We start from the raw sequence: 19,468 nt of genomic DNA on the forward strand, positions 1-19,468 counted from the left end.
CAGATACCAACAATATATATCAACTATTATATCAACGATTTTGGTATATCAACAATTTTTGTGAATTAAGCACAGTTACTTCATTTCTGATACATTTATTGAACCATTTGGATTCTTAGCCGGTGAAAATGCCGAGGAAATATAAGCGAAAGCCTGGTTCAAGAGCATATGCAACAACTTACAGTCATGAAACTTTATCCAATCCTTTGAAAGAATATTTAACTGGAAGAATGAGCGTGCGAAAGGCTTGTCGACAGTTTGGATTTTAATTGGGTACACTACAGAACAAGTGTAAAAATCGACATTCGAAGAAGGTAGGGACACCGTTGCGTCTGAGTAATGAGACTGAAACTCATCTTGTAACTTCGATCAACACCCTCTCCCACTGGAAAATTCCAATGACTTCAATAGATATCAAACTTCTAGTGAAAGATTACTTGGATCGATCCGGTGTCCATGATTCACGGTTCAAAAACAACGTTCTCGGTGACGACTGGTTCAAATCTTTTATAAAACGAAACAATTTGACCCAGAGTTTGGCAGACAATGTGAAACCAGCACGTGTCGAAATCGATGCATTGAATGTCAACCTTTACTTCAATGAATTGCAACATGTAGTTGAAGATGTGCCTGCTAGTTATATATGATGAAACAAATATGACGGACGATCCCGGTTCAAAAACAGTTGTATGTCAAAGAGGTCATAAGCGTGTTGAGCGAAAAATACAATATTCCAAGTCCGCAACAAGCATCATGTATTGTGGCAGTACAGATGGAACTTATATCCCACCAATGGCGTTTTATAAAGCGCAGAACTGCTATGCCGAATAGACAACTGGTGGCCCGGCAGGTTGCATTTACGATGCAACTAAGTCTGGCTGGTTTGACAGTAGATGTTTCGAAATGTAGTTCGTAGAAGTTTTCTTGATGCATGTAAAGGATCAGCAAGGCATTAAAGTGGTAATTGGAGACAACCTAGCTTCACACTTTACAACCAAGGTTGTACAGTTGTCCATTGAGAACAATATTCGTTTAGTATGCTTGCTGCCCAACGCTACCCATTTGCTTCAACCGCTGGACATTGCTGTTTTCCGTCCGCTAAAGATAAAATGGCGCAGGATACTGGTAAATTGGCAAAGGGAATCGCGCATTAAAGGATCAACGCCAAAAAATCAGTTCCCCAGTCTCCTTGCTCTACTGTAACGTCAATTAAAAAGCAATAATTTGAGATCTGGCGTGGAATATTTCCCTTCGATAGAGAAATGGTCATGAAGCGTTTACCACAGGTTAACAAAGACATTGGAGGAAGTACCGGTAGTACTGTTCAGGAAGTATTCGATGAAGCTATAGCAGGTTTTATAGTGAAACATTGTGGACAGGATGGGAAAATAAAGCGCACCAGAGGAAAAAAGATCACACCTGTCTAAGCGATAACACCGCAAGATCTGGTGAATAATACAATTCCTACCACATCAAAGAATAACACCAAGAATAAAAAGAAAAGGGTAAGAGTTGAACAAGTGTCATCATCCTCAGATGACGATGATAACTTACTTGAAAATGACTTTTAATGACTTTTGCAGATTAACAGGGAGCTAGTTACAAAATTTTTTGTTCACTTAAATGTTTATTTCATGTTTCTTTAAGTGTTTAAGCACTGATGATTTTTTAAAACTCCAAAAAGTGACCAATGTTACCCCATAGCAGGGGTATTATAGATCAAACATGACAAATAATAAATGACCAATGTTACCCCAAAACCTGGGTTTAAGTTGGTCACTTTTAGGCGTTTAAAAATAAATATTTTTAATAAAAAAATTAAAAAAATAAATATAGAGGCCTATAGCCAAGACTTATAATGTTATTACCACAAGAGAAAGCTGTAAAAAAATGAATAAGATTCAGAGATGTTTGCCGAAACTGACCAAAGTTATCCCGGTTGACGGCACCCGATTATCGGAACTACACATTACTCAGGTAATTTTTTTAAAAAGTCGAGTAATCTTCTTTTCTTTTCAGATGACCAAAAAATGAAACACTTCGGCGTTTTTCACTATGACCAATAATGTCAAAGCCATCAGCAATGAGTGTCATAAAGAACTGTAAAGCAGGGATGTACAAATGTTTTGAGCAAACACCTCAAAGGCAAACATGCAGATCAGTTCACGGAGTTGAAAAGAAAGGATAAAGAATGAGGAAAATGATACTTTTGAGGCGTTTCTGATGACTCTGAATTACAATCACTCAGAGGAAGGCCAAGACCAAGAAGGTGTGATATTCATTAAGTAAGGCTGGTCGCAGACATCACTAGGAAGAGATGAGAACCATTATCAGTACTCGAGGCTATTTTGATGAAGGATCTCTTAATCCAAGATGACGGATTTCGAAAACTAAGTAGATGACAGATCCCTTAATCCAAGAAGTGAAAAACTAGTTTTTGTTGGAAATTGATAGATGATTTCCAACACTTTAGAAGTGCATGAATAGAGTACCTTGTGACCCAAACAAAAGGAGTGATGACCGAAAGACTGGATTTTTTAGACCTTGCGAGGAAAACCCTTGTGAACGCACTGAAGCACCTCGTTGACAGAGACTCCACAATTCAACTTACGCCACCTGAAACCCCATCCTAAAACATAGAGAACGCTGACTTTTTGGATGCCGACAGTTTGATGAATACTTTGTTTGAACATCAACACACACAAAGGTATGGAGCAACAAATACAAAAAAAGGAGGGAAAATTTAGCTGCAAATAAAAACATAGGAAAGGAGGTAGACAAATACCTTGGTGATACACTAGTAGAAAAAACATTAGACATTTTGGACATTTGATGGTTGCAAAGCTTGCTTGGCAGATTCTGGCTATCCCAGCATCATCTGCCACTTCTGAAAAAGTGTTTTCAAGTGGAACATTTGCACTGTAAGGAAAACAAATTTAAGTGTGAGCAAAGTGGAGCAGTTAGTGTTTATGAATGAAAACAGTAAATTATTGAATGAAATTCCAGATTTAAAATGGCCTAGGTACTTACCTAATGCTGAAATTGAACTCCTTCAGTGCAAATATTCATATTTCAACTCTTTTTGTCATTTGTATTTCAATTAATTGAGTTGAATTGTTTCGAGTATTTTTCCTGCTTCTTGTATTTCTACTGGTACCAGGTATTAAAAACAATACCCAATTTAAAAAAGAATGGGTATTTATAACATTCCGATACTTAGCCGGTATATTTAAATTCGGGTAATATTCGAAATAACTACCCAGATCCGAACTCGGGTCCCCGTTCTCTAACTATAACTTAAATTATAAGGCTAAAAACATTGCTTTTTTTTAATCACAGGGCATTAAAAACATGATTCAAGACCTTTCAACTAACCCCAGAAAGTTTTTTTTATAATTATTATCAGAAAACATTTCCTTATTCTAAAAATGTAAAAAAACATTCTTCACTAGGGGCTCGTGATAGAAGTCAGTAAAAAATTGGTTAAAAAAATTGAGTAGAAGTTTCACCGTTAGAAATAAAAAAAAAGAAGAAAAGGTGTTTATTTAAAGCTAGAGGAGCTAAAGAAGAATAATCAATAAAAACAGTTGTAAACACTACAAATAGAGTAAGAGAGTATCATTTGTTTTTTATAAACATAATGAATAAAAGAGTGCTAACCATTACACACTAATAGAACCGAGAACGGAAAACATAGCCTTAACCCTTAAACGATTAAACTTTATTTATTTCTAACCAAATAGTTAACAGACCTTGCCCTTTCCTAGCAAAACTATCCCCAGGCTATCAACATCAAAAACCTCCAAATTACATTTCCACATAACCCTAGAACCCATACTTCTTAACCTTACACCTTTAATGCTACTACCAGCACAGATAAAGCTATTTTTTACAAAAAAATGCTTAAATATTTCTCTTTAATAGATGCCAATTATTGCCTAGTATGTTTTGGGAAAAGTTGACATTATTACCTGTTCGATCTAAGTAATCCTTGACCAAAAGGCGTATATCTCATCAAGGGAAACTTTCAATTCTGACAGCATTAATTGTCATGATCGATCACAAATATAGGCTTATCGTTAATCCAAAATGGCCGTGGATTTGTACAAGCCCTAACAGGTTAGTCTTTGTCAATGAGAAAATAAGAACTCCAACAATAAAGTGTCCATACTCAAATAAACAACTGAGATGTTAAAGAATGCAACGAATGTTTTTATTGATTTTTATAACTGATACATAGACCATGTTTAACTTTATCAAGATGTTATGACTCGATTAAAAAATGAAAATTTTTGTTATAATTGTTCTCATTTAATATGATATTTATATTGAGAACATCAAATTTCTTCAACAGTAAAGGGAAGGAACTGCTTTACCTGAATTAAATGCATTTTACTTTTCACACTAGAACAAACATTTTTTTAGTCTATTTTAAAATAAAGCTACTCCATACCGATACTACACTTTATGTGTTTAAAATAAATTATTGGAGTTTTTTTTTTTGCTAAATAACAACAGATTATGCAAACTTTACTGCTTGCCAGAATCATGGGGAGTTTAAATGTTGCTTATAAAATATGGTTGTTACATTCAATTGCATGTTCTACATGTATACAAACAGCAGCAATTCTTCCAGTCTTTTATTCTGTTTCAAGGGTAAGTAATGATTTTCTATTTATAAATTGAAGTGTATCAAATGTGACATTTTCTGACGAGCCATCAGTAACATCAAAACCTCTATTAGCTCGGCACCAACGATTTGGTTCGTAAAATCCGCAAAGCCAATCCGACTTATTTTGCAGATTATAACAGTCCTATCATTAAATATTTTACAAATTAAATTGAAATATCGTTAAATATTTTGCAAATTAAATAAAAATATAAATAGAGATAAAAAATTGTTACTTTAATTTTAATATTTAAGGCAATAATTAGTTCTATTTACGAAAATTTTATGCATGCCTCAATATCACTTTTTATAAAGAGAAGTATTAAGAAAAAATTTCAAATAACTTTTAAATAATTATTTTTTTTCGGAAATCACGTTTTGTTAAGGCAAATATTAAGGAAATACTGAGGCAAATATTTCAATAAAAAAGTCAGTAAACCGAAAATGTAATTCGATTCGTGTTTTCGGATTTTTAATCCGAAAAATAATCCGTATTAGTAATCTGATCCGTTCTTGCGGATTTTAAATTCGATAAATAATCCGAAATATTAATCCGATTCGATCATTTTTATGTTTTTTTTTTCTAAAGCTAGTTGTCAGTGGTGCTTTCGATTTTAAAAGATGTCCGAAGTGGTCAATTCTCAGCTACAAAATAACAAAATTCGTCAGTCACTTCAACCAGTCCTGTCAAAAAGCTATGACTTTAGTTAATGCTGACAAAGCCTTAAATAACTCCAGAAGAAAATTAGTGTAGAGATGCCACACAAGATAAAACTCTCACCTCCTTGAAACGGAGTGTGTGGTGGATCTTCTTCCGCCGATGCATTCTTTAAAGAATCTGAACCCCACTGTTTCTGGTGGTTGTAAGTTGATAGATCTTTTAAGAACAGAAGAAGAAGTGGAATCTATTCAATCTGTCATCTGACTTCTGAAAAGCTTCTCAAAATTCTCCGAGAAATGCAGCAGCGAAAATAATTTTAGCATCTGTTCCGTTATTAACTGCTTATTCAACATCAGGGGAAGATTAACAAGAGAGATGATCAAGCCAAAAACCGAGGTCTCATCAGAGCTTGCTAACTACTTCAATAAAGATCTAAACAAAATTGTCGAACTGATGAATATTGAATACTCCATTGCTGATTTTTTAGACCCTAACAGCTAGGTGATGTGCTTTGTGGATGCAGATTACATTAATTGAGGGGTATTTGAATGCAAAGCCAGTTCCAGCAAATACAAATGTACTGGAAATCTGGAAGTAAAAGCATTAAATTTACCCAATAATGTCAATCATCAACATCTGAAAGACTTTTCTCAACAGCAAGAAACATATACAACTCTAGAAGAACCAAACTTTCAATCTCATAGGTTAAGATGTTGGGATACATGAAAGAAAACACTAAACAAATCAGCAAAATTCAAGACATTATGTGGCCAGGAATTAAATTCAGAAAATAATAAACTTTCAATCTGATTTAGACATCTTTTTTACTTCTTAACATATAAATCATTTCGTTTCATTGTGTAATTAAATATTAGGAATAAATAAAAATGAATCTTATTTCAAAAGCATTTTTTGTTCTGAATCCGCATAAATCCGCAAAATTATAATCCAAAAAAAATTTAACGAACTATTTTCCGATACACTATCTTCGGATCAAATCAATCCGTAAATCATTTGAACCGATCAGCAAAGACAGTTCGGTGCACAATCCGACAATCCGATAAACAGTAACAGCTCGGCGGTCTCTTCTATTAACTATTACAGTGACTCCTCACTCAAGCAAATTATATACACAGCAACCCTTAATGATACATTTATTAGAAATGATAAACAACATAGCAATCGAAGACAAAAGCAAAGGCTCAATTTGATGTTATACTGCTAATCTTTTCGCTATAGTAAGTTTTGAAAAGATTGCAGACCGCCTTTAAAATGATGTTAGCATTTTAATAGTACAGTTCAGTACAGTCTAAAATTACTCTCGTTGACAGATGCACTTGCTTAAAACACTTTTAGTATTATTTCTTATAGAGTTTTTTTTTTTTTTTGCCCAAAGTAGAAACATTCACAGATGGCATTGAAAAAAAATCAGCACACGCACTGTTAAAGTGTGCTGCCACGTCTTCAGCTGAAAGATCGCATCAGAATCTTGTAAAAACAAAAGTATACTTTGCCTCCACTTTCGTTTAGCGCACTTTTTCCTTTTTTCTAAAGTTGGAATGTTATAAAAGCATTTTATAAATTTTTTCTAAATTTATAAAATGCTTTTATAAATTTGTTTTTAAAGCTAATGAAAGATATATACAAGTAAATTCAATAACCTTGCGTTAAAAAGTGATTTTTATTTTACACACTTAATCTTTAAACAAAATGATTAAAAAATGCATCTAACCTTGTAATAATTGTTGCCTCAATTTATAAGTTCAAATCAAAATTTTAATACACAATTATCTCTCTGGGCACTTATACACGTAGCTATTTCTCTCCATCATTGATTAAAAATCTTCAAAATTTGGAGTTGCATTTGGAAATAAAGAAAACCATATACTCGACTCAATATTTTATATTACAAATTTTAAAACAGATTAAAGTGAGTATATACAAGAAAAAAAGTATTGTATGGAATAAACGATTCTTTTAAATTTTTCGAAGAGGTATGGACTAAGTTTGAAGCTAGATAAAAAGAAGTGTACTTTCAATACTTTTTTTGGATATATATATATTCAAATTAAAGATGCAAAAATCGGAAGAAACAAGGACTTTTACATATTAGGATACCGAGGGGCGCGGGAAGTTCACATTTCATAAATGCGAATAAACAAATCTATTTTGCTTTATTTGCAAGATTGTACAAAACGTTCTGTACCTTTAGTTACATAATATAGTTCGGAAACATTCTTTGTATTTCAACTAACTCTATTGAAATTGAAAACGTAAATAATATACACCTTTAAAACACCTTTAAAACTTCACAATATTCTTCATTGCGCCCTAATGTAATATCAAATAAATCACAGACAAATTGTATTCAGTCAGCTAATAGCTAAAACGCTAGATTTTACCAATAGATAAATAAAAAATAACAATAACGTTCTAATTTTTTTAAAAGTTTGAGTTTGTCTAATAGAACAAGTGTAAGATACTTTCTCAATTACTTTTTTCTTATAAATTTATTTTTATTACTCACAGTCTGTAGCTATCTTCCTAATATATAAAGATGTCCGAAGCATATGTTAGCTTAGTAACAAATGACAGTTATGCAAATGGAGCAATTGTTTTAGGAAAATCATTGAGATTGACTGAAACAAATCGAAAGCTTGTACTGATGGTTACAAATGAGGTTTCCAGTGTAAAACGGTATATATATATATACTTTTTTAAGTTAATAATTAAGCTCTTAGCTTGTCAGGATGCTTCTTTGTTGTGTTTATAAAAAGGTATGATATTTTCTAAGTCTTTTTATTATTATGACTTTTTTTCTCATTAAAGTGTGGTGCTTTTTTTTTTTTTTTTTGTTAAAAAAAAAACAAAACATAAAGAGCATACTTCAGTATTTTATGTACATAACTATATATTGTTTAGCTCAAAAGCTATAATTTTCACTCTTAATTTTTACTTTTTGGCTTATCCATATATTTACATTTATATATTAATGTGGTCTAAAAACAAATGCAAGAAGATGATATTGATAAAGTCATTTTTTACCTCTAAGACTTTTTTTGTCATACTAGTTCGCTTACTTATGACGTTTCTTCTGGGATATGGAGCATTTAGAGGTAGATTTGTGAAATCCTTTATGATATGCTCTTTAATCTTTAACAACTAAGTGCCTTCCATGTGCGAAGCTTACATTGGCATCTGTTTATCCAATACTGACTAACTTGCTTTAAATTATGCATAAATTTTACTCTTCTTGGGGCCAAAATAAAGAAATTTTAAATCTAATTTTTCTTCAATGGTTTTTTATCAATATTATGGATAACACTGTTTACATCAGCTACAGCATCAAGCACTAATCCCACAACATTGCTATTAAGAGTCCAACCTTCTAACAGACCTTTTTTTAATTTTGATGTTAAATTGGATTATGTCTTTCCTTTTGAGTCTATGAGAGCAGGATTATTCAGTGATAAGCTGTTTTATGGTACTTCAGGTAAATAAATCTGTTCATTTTGATTGCCCATTATGTTGTTCAATAGTTCGATTTCAATAAAGATCACCAAATTTAGAAGGGTTTGGTCTTACAATACTGATTGCCTTTCCTACAATCTTTAGGCAATTTAAAACAGCTTATGTTTTATAGAAATATTAAAGTTTTCTTTATTATATCTTACTTCTTGAGTTTTATATTTGTAATCAAAGGTTTTAACATGACCATCTTTTCTGTATTAATTTAAATAGAATGCTTAATCTTTATCTTTCTTTTAAGAAATCAGAAATCTGGGTTTTTTTAAAACAAAGATCAGTTTGTATTAAAATATTAAATTGGTAAAAGCCTTACATCATTGAGGAAATCAGAAAACCCAGATTCCTGATTTCCTCAATGATGTAAGGCTTTTACCAATTTAATATTTTAATAAAAACTGATTTTTGTTAAAAACTGATTAATACCTTAGAATATGTCATGAATAAAGACTAAAACAAATGCATATTTCAATCATGACAAATTAAAACTGGAAATTATAATCTCTAATTCTTGTTTTTAGTCTCTGAGTAAAATTTTGTCTTTATTATTTACTGTCTTTATTTTTATAAGAATAGTTTTCAGATTGTGATTTATAAAGTTTAAGCTGCATATATATTAGATATTGGTTTATGTTTTAATTTTGCAAGATGACAGAGTGAAAGACAAAAAAACACAACTTAATTTCTTGTAATGAAATCATGTCATTTAAAATAGTTATTCTGCCTTGGTTGCTGATGCAGCTTAGAGCTGAAAATTGATTGATTTGTAGATTTTATGGTAAGAAATCCAAAAAACTAACTAAAGTAATTCAAAATAAATATAAACCTATTCATTTAAAAATTTATAATGAATTCACTAGACAAAACTCAAATAGAAAAATGTCCTTGTAGCCCTATTTTTGTTTTGTCATTAAGTGTGTGATATACTTCTTTTTCATGCATGTATTAAAAAAATCATAAAGAAATTTAAAGTTGTAATTGTTTATTAAAATAAATTCACATATATTTTGATACTTCTTTTTGTAATAAAATAGAATAGAATAGGAATAAAGGTAGATTAGTTTAATAAAATGGAATTTTTTGGATTTGGTAATGATTTATTTTACAACTATCCTAAATCAGCTTTTGCAAACTTTTACAAGGTTTAAACGATTTTTGCAAACTGGCAAAAAATTTATATCGTATCTATATTTGGATATCTGGCTTCCTTGAAACTATATCAGATGAAGACATTAAGACTATGTTATTATCATGACCATATATTTAGACTTTTATTTATTTTAAAGAATAATTTATTTAAGAGAAGCAAAAGAGGATTAGAGGTAAATATTTCTGATTGAAAATCTGAACAATAAAAATTGTAAACAATATGATTAGCTTTTATAGTAACTCACGAAGGAATAAATCAGAATAATATATTTTACATTTCAAAACAGAGTACAATGGCAATTGAATACCTTTGGTTTTCTTTTAGGTCAAATTTTTAGATCTATTGAAATGTCACAAGAGACTAATTTCAAATTTACAGACTGTAAACCAGGATGGGAATTTTCTTGCTCCTGTATTCAGTTTCAGTCAAAATGTACTAAGCTATTGATACTGAAATAGAGATTTAAATTGTTGTCAGTTTCATTTTTGATGAAAGAAAATCTTCTGTAAACAAAATTAGAACTTTTTATCAGCAATTGGCATCTCACCATTAAAACTTTGTGGATTTGAACAGCACCAACAAGTAGTGATGACAAAATAGGAAGTAGAGAAAGCCCACAAAAAAAAAAAAGGAAGGAGTAGCATGTGTTTACAGGGTTAATTTTGATCATCTTAGTGGCAACTTATTGAATTCCTCCAATTTCTTAATAGATGAAAGAAAATGGACATTTTGAAAGAAAAACATGAAGTTGAAACAAAAAAATAGTTCAAATAAAAACCCTTACATCTAAATAATGGTCTTGAAAATTTGCTAAAGAATACTTCTAAGTTTCTGAACACCTTATTCAACTTGCCCAGAAACTTAAGATAAAATAGAGACTCTTGCTAAACCTAATATTAAAATTGACAGAAAACGCCTGGTTTTGTTTTAGCTTTAGTTCAAGATTTCTTCCGAGATGACAAGTTTTCTGAAATAATGCCTGGTAATGAAGATTGTGTTAATTTTAAAGGTGGGTTTTCCACTACAAAAATGATTCTTTCTATGAAACCTTCACAAACTTTATGTTAAATTTTAAACTAGATGCCCTACTGTTAAAATTGTTTTGCTAATTTTTGTACTTTAAGCAAATAATACACTTTGTATTTGTACTCACCATTAATTTTAAAATTCCTTGTAAGTACCATCTTATGGAATGTTGCATACTAAGATCTAATGGTATATTTAGTTTGTGATACAAACAATGATAAGCTCATATTGGATTGATGTGCTGAATGTCCAAATTCTGAAAATTTTAAGACATTTTTAGATAAGGAATTTAGTGAGATTGATGATGAAAAAGGTTCAATTTAATCGTTGACAATGTACTGCTAGGTTCTAGTTAATGACCCAGACAATTATTGCCATAAAGAAATAAAACAAACTTGTTTTTTGTATTAAAAACATACTTTACATTCATATGCAGCTAAATACAAACCTCTAAAGAAACTTAAAAATAATTTGGGTAATAATAAATGTATTCTACTGGTGTATAACTCTCAGTTTGCAGCACACTATAAATACAAATTTGCTATTTGAATAAAAAGCAGTATGTCATAAATACCATGGTCATATTTCTAGGATTTTACTAAACTAGATACTTAGCAAAATTTTTTTGCAGTTTTCTGATAGACGTGTAATAGCTATTTTGTGGAAATTTTTATTTTATTTTTATAAATGCAATCCAATACTTGACTTTTACTATTATTAGCTGAGCTACTTGAAAGTCACAGTGGATCAGAAAAAGCTCTGTAGCCTAATCATAATCTGCTCTTGAATCAGATTAACCCTTCAGATTATTGAATACATCTTCTCTTAGATCTGTCAACTATCAAGGATAATGATAGGCATGTAAATGAATACAAAAAAAAGCAACCAAATTAATGTAATTATTTTTAGAAAATATCCACCTCTAATATTGGGATAAACTTTCTTTAAAATTGCAAAATCAAGTGCCTTTAAGATCATAGTAAGAGACACATAAGCTAAATAAGTTTATAAAAATGCTATAATTATATATAATGCTATAGCATATACATTAGGGTACAGCGAGAATTTTTTTTTCTTCTAAAAGCTTAAGAAAAGGTGTATTCTTATGTAAAATCAAATTTTAAATAGGGTTTCCTTAAAAAAATCTTTGATCGGAAAAAGTTTTGATACCCAAATTTTCACTTTTAGAAATTGCAAAATTTAGTAAAATCTTATTTGTCACATTTGTCCTTTATTATGTTTTACATGTCCTTCTTTTTCATTGCGATGAAATATTAAATGCAAATAATGTTTCTAGACCAATTGCAAGTTTTTTTGATACTTGTTTCAAAGTCATTATCTTGCATGAATCCTACCAGCAATGCAGATTCTGGACATTTCAGGGGAGAGGGTCTTCAATTTTCAATGAGGTTTCAATGATTAACAAATTTGCTTATAACAGTTGTTTTTTTTTGTTTCATTAGAAACAAAGGTGGTGCCAGTGATGCGGTTTCCCCAAAAAACAGGAGGTCTATCCCATCTTACTCAAATAATATTTTGATAACACTACTATAACACTATTAAAAAAACAATAAATAAAACAACATATCTTTCAAATCTATTGACATTGAAAATTTATTAAAATTTCTTTCTTTGTTTTAAAAACAGGTAGCAACTCTCTATGTTGAGCTCTAGCTCTAATATATCTATCTCTTGCATCTGGCCCAACTACTGACATGGATGCTACTGTCACTTGTTTTACAGCACGCTCGGTACTTTGAGTATGAATTTTAACAGAAGGAGTTATTAGAGGTGTCAATCTTAGCAATACCAACTTATCTTTAGTGAGCGAACAAGTAAAAACAGGTTCTTGTACTACACCATTTTCCCATTTGACTAGCTCTTGAAGATTTGTTGCTTCAAAGTTCAGTTTAGGTATTTTTCTTGGTCTGATTCGCATGTCTCCAAGGATATTATTACCCCTTTGTTCCAAAATTCGGTCAACTGCAAAGTTGCGGTCTTCTGCATTATTACTAGATAATAAAGAGGTTAATAAACTTTCATGGTTCGCATACCAAGCGCCTAACTGGATGTAGGGAGTCACAATTTCTCTTACTATAACAGGTTGATTTCTAAGAATTCTCAATTGAGACAGAATGTGATTGGAAGCATCTTCAAGTCTGTCTTTAACTTTAATGTCAAAAAAAAGTTTAAAGTAAAATTGTAAACAAATAATACAAGTAACTCAAGATTTTTCAAATTCTGATCAGTTAAGTCATGTTTCCTTGTCCACATAAAGACTATTCTCATGCCAGTAGTGAGCCATCTGGCATGACTTAAGGGGCCACATTGAATTTCTCTAAGATTAGGTGGCAATACACCGATCTTAACTGCTTTACATAACTTGTAGGTTTGTTTTTGATTTGTTGACATATTTTTTAGTATTGTTTCTGGAATGTCAACAAAGCTCTCTCCCTCTGGAAGAGCTTTAAATTGAGGATTGTACTCCATTTTATTAACATCAGCAAGACATTTTCCCACAGGACCTACAAAGCCAGTACTACATGATGTTAGTCCATCAATTTCTTCTATTAGGTGACGCAAAAATAACTCATTTGAATGAAGCATGCATATGGCCCAGTGGCATTTGTGACCTAACATCTTATTATATTAACAGTGTTAATTGAAGTACTATCAGCTCCAAGTACTAAACATGATTCAGTAAGATTATATTTTTGCAGCAAATTATAAACACCTTCAGCAATCTTTTTAGCTGGCTTATCTGAATGAGTATGTGCATTTGGAGTAAAATGACCAAGATATCGACCACCAGGTTTTATAGTCACAGTAATGTGCTGCTCTTTGATAATAATAGGATGTAGTTGTCCATTTGAATCATTTATCATCGCTCTTGTTGAATCTTTTCTTCCATCAAAGTAAATGCCAATATTATCTGCTTTTGGAAGATTAAAATTGTCATTATTCTTTGCTACTACCATGATTTTTTTTCTTGCTCTCGTCAACTTAGAAGGATCACAAGCAAGGTAAGAGTATTCAGGGGTGAGAAATCCTGCTTCAATTAAATCTTGCAGATAACTTGTAGCAATTGCTGCAGTTGCGGCAGGTGAAATCCCAAACCTATAAAATAAAACTAGTTTATATTTATTTTTATTAATTCATCATCCAAACTTTTGCTGCTCAACAAAATAATAATCTATATGATTACCTTATACTAGCCATTGCCGTGTTTTTTATTGACATAGTGTTTTTTATTGACTTCTTTTCTAAAAATCGTGTTACAAGGAAAGCATAGACACCTAATTTATCCTTTAGAAGCCTTTCAACCAACAATTTAATTTCATTGTCTTGTTTTAAAGTAAAGTTACCATTAACTGGATTATAGTTGTCATTGAGAGAAATATCAGGAGAAATATTTTTTTGATATTCTTCATATAATTCTATATCTTGTTTTTCTGTGACCTAAAACCAAACTTTTACAAATATTATTTTTGTTTTATATGTGTGTGTGTGTGTGTGTGTGTGTGTGTGCGTGCGTGCGTGCGTGCGTGTGTGTGCATTTCGTCACTGATTTTTCTCTTATATTTTTTTCTAAGTTTCGTTGTCTCAATCTTATCAGCATGTCCCATTTGCATGTCAGACTTTTCACCTGTCTTATTTCTTTGACTGTATAACCACCTGAGCTCCATAGTTGGAATTTTTTTAGAAAAAATACAGGTGCAATTTATGTGCTTTACTTTTACAATTTTGGGGGGAAGAACACCCAGACATATCATGTTCACACAGAAGAATCTTATGAGGACATGTTATGAGGTCCATTAGCTTATCTAACTTCAATATAAGTTCTTCTTTTACTTTTGCTTTAGTTCTTCCCCATGCAACGTTTTCTACTTTCTCCCAAAGGGTTTTAATTCTATAATAAATTGATTTCTCACCAATAATAACTGGCTGTTGAAACTTAACATTTGCTTTTCTCCATTGAGCAAGAACAAATGGAATCAGATCGTTAGCAAGATCTTTGTTAGAGTATTTATTATGGTGTAGATTGCATGTCATGCTTTTTTGTTCTTTTAGTAAAATCCCTTTTTGAATAACTGCTCTGTTTGTAGGAAGCTCACTAGGAATAAAATCTTTTCCAGGTCCAATAAAATCTGAAATTGCAGTGGTGGATGATCTAGTCTTAACTTTTGACATTTATGAATATCTCGATTAAATAACTAATAATGAATAAAATAGTAACAAACTTCGATCTTGTATAAAGCTTTTATACAGCGGAGAGCCAAGTAAAAATATCTTTTAAAATTAATTCGGCGCTGCGCTTATTAGGAGAGTTTATTACATAAAAACGGATTTTGTTTATTTTATAATAATTTAAGTTTTTTTCATTTTAATAATGTGTAAATATGAAAATTTGGGTATCAAGACGTTTTCTGATCAAAAAGTGGTCCATAACAAACCTACCTTGAAATTTAATTTTACATAGGAATACACCTTTTCTTAAGCTTGAAATTTATTTTTTTCAAAAACATATAAATCTCACTGTACCCTAATATACATTTACTAATGTGTACATAGTAGTATTATATTTAAAATGTATTTATACACTGTATTTTTGTTCTAAATCTAATTTCTTTAATCGAATCAATGATTCCACTGTTTAGAATTGAGCTTTTGAAATTCTGGGATGAGATTATTGACATTAATCTTATGGAAAGCAATGATACAAGTAATCTTTTATTGCTTAATCGACCTGAATTAAAGTGCACATTTTCAAAGCTGCAAGCATGGAGTCTTACTCAATTTAACAAATGTGTTTTTCTTGATGCTGACATAATGGTTCTTCATAATGTGGATGACTTGTTTGATTATGATGAATTTTCTGCCGCACCTGATATTGGTTGGCCAGATTGTTTTAATTCTGGAGTATTTGTATTTAAACCCTCTAAAGAAACATATCAGAATCTAAAAGAGCTCGGAACAAATGCAGGCAGTTTTGATGGTAAGTTGGATTTTGTTAACAATAGCTTTAGGCAAAAACACCCAATAAAATGGAGTTGTTTGCTAAGTTATTTAGAATTTTTCGAAGTATAATCGCTTTGTCTGAATATTAAATGTCAGAATATATTGATTATTTTACAAACTAACCTGGCTCATCAATATTATTAACAGTTTAAATGGTATCTGATTGTATGAAAACAATTACAATAACCCAACATGTAAGGTTTCAGTTATACAATTGTGTTATGTAATGATGCAATTTTAAATTCAATTCAAATAACAAGCAAGAACTATTTAAACATGCTAAATCAATATTATTTAAAGTCTTACAGAAAAAAGGAAAATTTTTTTAATCTTTGAATAAGTTGTTGGTTAATCATTTATACTTTTAAAATATTGAAAATTAAAATATTTAAAATTTTTATGATTAAAATATTGTGTTGTTCAATACTTCCAAGTATACAAGTTTATCAAGAAATGTTATAAAAATTGTTATGAAAATGTTATAAAATATTTAGTTGGTTGATTATAATATTTTCTAATTTGATACAATATGATACATAACAAGTTAAGCATCTAATTTGATACATGACAATTTAAGCATTTTTATTTCTGTTGTTATATCTACTTTAGGTGTATGGTCACAAGTGCTCTTAAGAAGTTCTCTTTAAATATGCTTGATCTGAATCTTACTAAAAACTATTTTAAACTCTTTATAATACAATTGGTTTTATGGTGTATGAACATAAATGAAAAATGAATCATGCAAATTCCATTCTGCATATTTTATTTCAAGAAATTGTTAAAGTAATGTAATATAATAGTATAATATATTGTTTTAATATATTATATTGTAGTAATGTTATATAATAATATAATGTATGAAATTTTTCATGAAGATATTTTTTTTTATCATCAGGTGGTGACCAAGGGTTGTTAAATGAATATTTCTCTGACTGGTCTCGAAAAGATATAAAGTTTCATCTCCCGTTTATTTACAACATGGTTGTAAATGTTTGCTACAGCTATCTTCCTGCATTTAAAAGGTATCTGTTTTAATACCCTATTCTTTGTAGTGTATACATCTGTATTCTAAATACATTGATTTTACATATTTTATGGAAACAGCAATAAAAAATATGAACATGCATGATTATAACCAAGTCAATTGGTAATAAGAAAATTTCTAAAATTTAGCTTTCAAGCTTTATAACTCATAATCAGAAAAGTTTTTTTTTTTCAAATTTAAAAAGTAATTAATGGCTTACTGATTTCTCAATTAAATTAACTAATAGATTACTATTAAAAATTTAAAAATTTTCATATCGAGTTGTGTTTTTTGAGTTTTGAAAGTTGTTTTTTAATTTTATTGCCATACACTTAAGGTCACAAAGTTGTAAAAAATTCAGTGTAAAACTTAATTTGTACAAGTAATACTTTTGTTTACAGACATAATTAGCACCTACATATGTGTAATTAGCGTAAAAAATTGCATTGTATATAAAGTGTAATTAGTGTAAATAATTACATTATATATAAACAATTATTGTGTTGCATCAGAAGGAATGTTGTGGGTGCGTCATATATTGTTTATAATGTTTATTATAGCCTCGGGGGTAATTGCAAATGTATACGTATTGAGTAAAGATATTTACGAAGACAGTGAGAAAATAACAAATATAGATCTATTATTACAATATGCAACTAAGAAAGTTCTATAAAAGATTTTTTATTATAACTCTAAAAACAACACAGTGTACTACCATTGCAAATTATCTTAATTCTAGAGTAAGGATTGTATAAACAAAGGTTTTCACTTCATCAAATGTTAGAGTTCATCAGCATACTGAAATTATGGTTCAGTAACATCATCAACTACTTGAACTCATACAATTTGCAATTGTTTGTGGATCATTTGGCATATCAGTGTGTATGAATTATAACAGTTTGTTATTTTTAAGTTTTGCAACTAAAATTTTAAACAAGATTCTAACATCAGCATCTTTGAAAACAACCTTGTGACTTTGAAAGATTCCCTAAAAGAACCAGATTTTCCTACCATCTTCAACAAGTCAACACACCTTGTCACACAGCAAATGGTGTCAAATGGTTCAAAGATATAATAAAGTTATAACATATGATAAAAGGCACTTAAAGGGTGCTGGAGATACCTGCTACCAAACATTTAAATTAAATACTTGAAGAAGTTATAAAGTTAATGCCTGGATGTAACTAAAGGTGGCAGTAGAAAATATTGAGTAATTGCTGTATTATCTTTTCTGATAATTCTCTCTTAATTTAACCACCTTTTTAAAGTTGTTTTAAAAAGTATAATTTTATATATATATATATATATATATATATATATATATATAAAATCTTTCTTTAATTTGAATTCAAAAATAAGTGCTAAAAACAATTTTTCATTATCTTTTTGAATAAAGTAACAATATCATTTTGTTCATGAGTTGTAAAGCTTGAAAGTTAAGTTATCAAAAGATTTCTAATGTCTCTTGGCTTTGTGGCAATACTAGATGTTTGTCAATGTCTCAATGATGTAACAGCATATTGATTTTTTTAGATATGGCTCAAATGTAAAGATTGTTCACTTTCTTGGTCCTCTTAAACCCTGGCACCAGGCTCTTAATTATAAAGACGCTTCTGAAAATGCTCCTGTTCTGAAAGAAAATCTCCAATCTCATTTGGGACACAATTTTAATGAGAAGTGGTGGGAAATATTTCTATCTTCTAAAGTAAGCTAAGTTCTATATTTATTCTTTTTAGTACTTCTTTTAAGAACATTAAAAACTACAGTTTTTATCACAATAATTATTGGAATGTCTTTATTGTTGTCTTCTGTAGTAAAGGATTAAGTTTTTGGTTTAAATTTTTCAAATTAACCTACTTAATGCAGGTTTCAAGTGAGGCTTCTTCCACAACTTCAACTGTTTCTACTACATCTTTGGATCAGTTATCATCTGATAAAACATGGAAAGATAATACTGTTGATACTGCAGATTATCGTCGCCAAAAATGGGAGGCTGGTAATCCAGACTACACTGGAAAAGACAAATTTGAAAATATAATAAAGCGGCTTAATGATGTTTTGTTAAGTAAAAATACAACACCAGATGATAAAAATATCAACAATGAAGAACAGTAGTAGTTCTTAAAAAATTCTTTTATGCCATTTTTCATTTACTTTTTGCTTATATGTTTTCTTTTGTTACCAAACACAATGTAAGCATCTTAGGTAAGTTAATAAAGTTTTTAACATTAAATAAATTTACATGTATATTAATATATAAAAAGAGAGAGAGAGAAAGGGAAAGAGAGAGAGGGAAAGAGAGAGAGGGAAAGAGAGAGAGAGGGAAAGAGAGAGAAAGAAAGAGAGAGAAGGAGAGAGAGACAAAATAGTTAAACAAATATGTTTTTTTTGTTT

The 19,468-nt window shown here is 30.3% G+C and overlaps 2 protein-coding genes across 3 annotated transcripts; one reads left to right on the forward strand and one right to left on the reverse strand.

The window, feature by feature from the left end:
- Positions 1-7,837: 7,837 nt before the first annotated feature.
- Positions 7,838-19,415, forward strand: LOC145191653 (glycogenin-1-like). Of its 2 annotated transcripts, XM_090066811.1 has the most exons (6): positions 7,867-8,027; positions 8,402-8,446; positions 15,690-16,027; positions 16,946-17,072; positions 18,608-18,779; positions 18,941-19,415. In XM_090066811.1, the coding sequence occupies exons 3-6, from the start codon at positions 15,736-15,738 to the stop codon at positions 19,187-19,189; spliced, it is 840 nt and encodes a 279-aa protein (XP_089922937.1). In that variant the 5' UTR covers positions 7,867-8,027; positions 8,402-8,446; positions 15,690-15,735; the 3' UTR covers positions 19,190-19,415. The 2 variants fall into 2 exon arrangements, with proteins under 2 accessions (XP_089922936.1, XP_089922937.1); XM_090066810.1 differs by lacking the exon at positions 8,402-8,446 and having other exon boundaries at positions 7,838-8,027.
- Positions 12,622-14,504, reverse strand: LOC149882045 (uncharacterized). Its single transcript, XM_090066813.1, has 2 exons — positions 14,237-14,504; positions 12,622-14,148 (listed from the first exon to the last, which is right to left on the reverse strand). The coding sequence occupies exons 1-2, from the start codon at positions 14,269-14,271 to the stop codon at positions 13,665-13,667; spliced, it is 519 nt and encodes a 172-aa protein (XP_089922939.1). The 5' UTR covers positions 14,272-14,504; the 3' UTR covers positions 12,622-13,664.
- Positions 19,416-19,468: the final 53 nt, after the last annotated feature.

This window comes from Hydra viridissima, unplaced genomic scaffold, assembly GCF_058129835.1.
Source record: "Hydra viridissima isolate aposymbiotic clone 2 unplaced genomic scaffold, HvirCarnegie_v1 scaffold_11, whole genome shotgun sequence".
Lineage (NCBI taxonomy): Eukaryota > Metazoa > Cnidaria > Hydrozoa > Anthoathecata > Hydridae > Hydra > Hydra viridissima.

Excerpts from the sequence above, each read along its gene's own strand:
- LOC149882045 (XM_090066813.1), bottom strand. The coding sequence starts at position 14,271 with ATGTCAATAAAAAACACGGCAATGGCTAGTATAAG. Across the intron at positions 14,149-14,236 it reads ACGGCAATGGCTAGTATAAG|GTTTGGGATTTCACCTGCCG; the intron begins GTAATCATATAG and ends TTTATTTTATAG.
- LOC145191653 (XM_090066810.1), top strand. The coding sequence starts at position 7,888 with ATGTCCGAAGCATATGTTAGCTTAGTAACAAATGACAGTTATGCAAAT. Across the intron at positions 16,028-16,945 it reads AAATGCAGGCAGTTTTGATG|GTGGTGACCAAGGGTTGTTA; the intron begins GTAAGTTGGATT and ends TTTTATCATCAG. Across the intron at positions 17,073-18,607 it reads TATCTTCCTGCATTTAAAAG|ATATGGCTCAAATGTAAAGA; the intron begins GTATCTGTTTTA and ends TGATTTTTTTAG.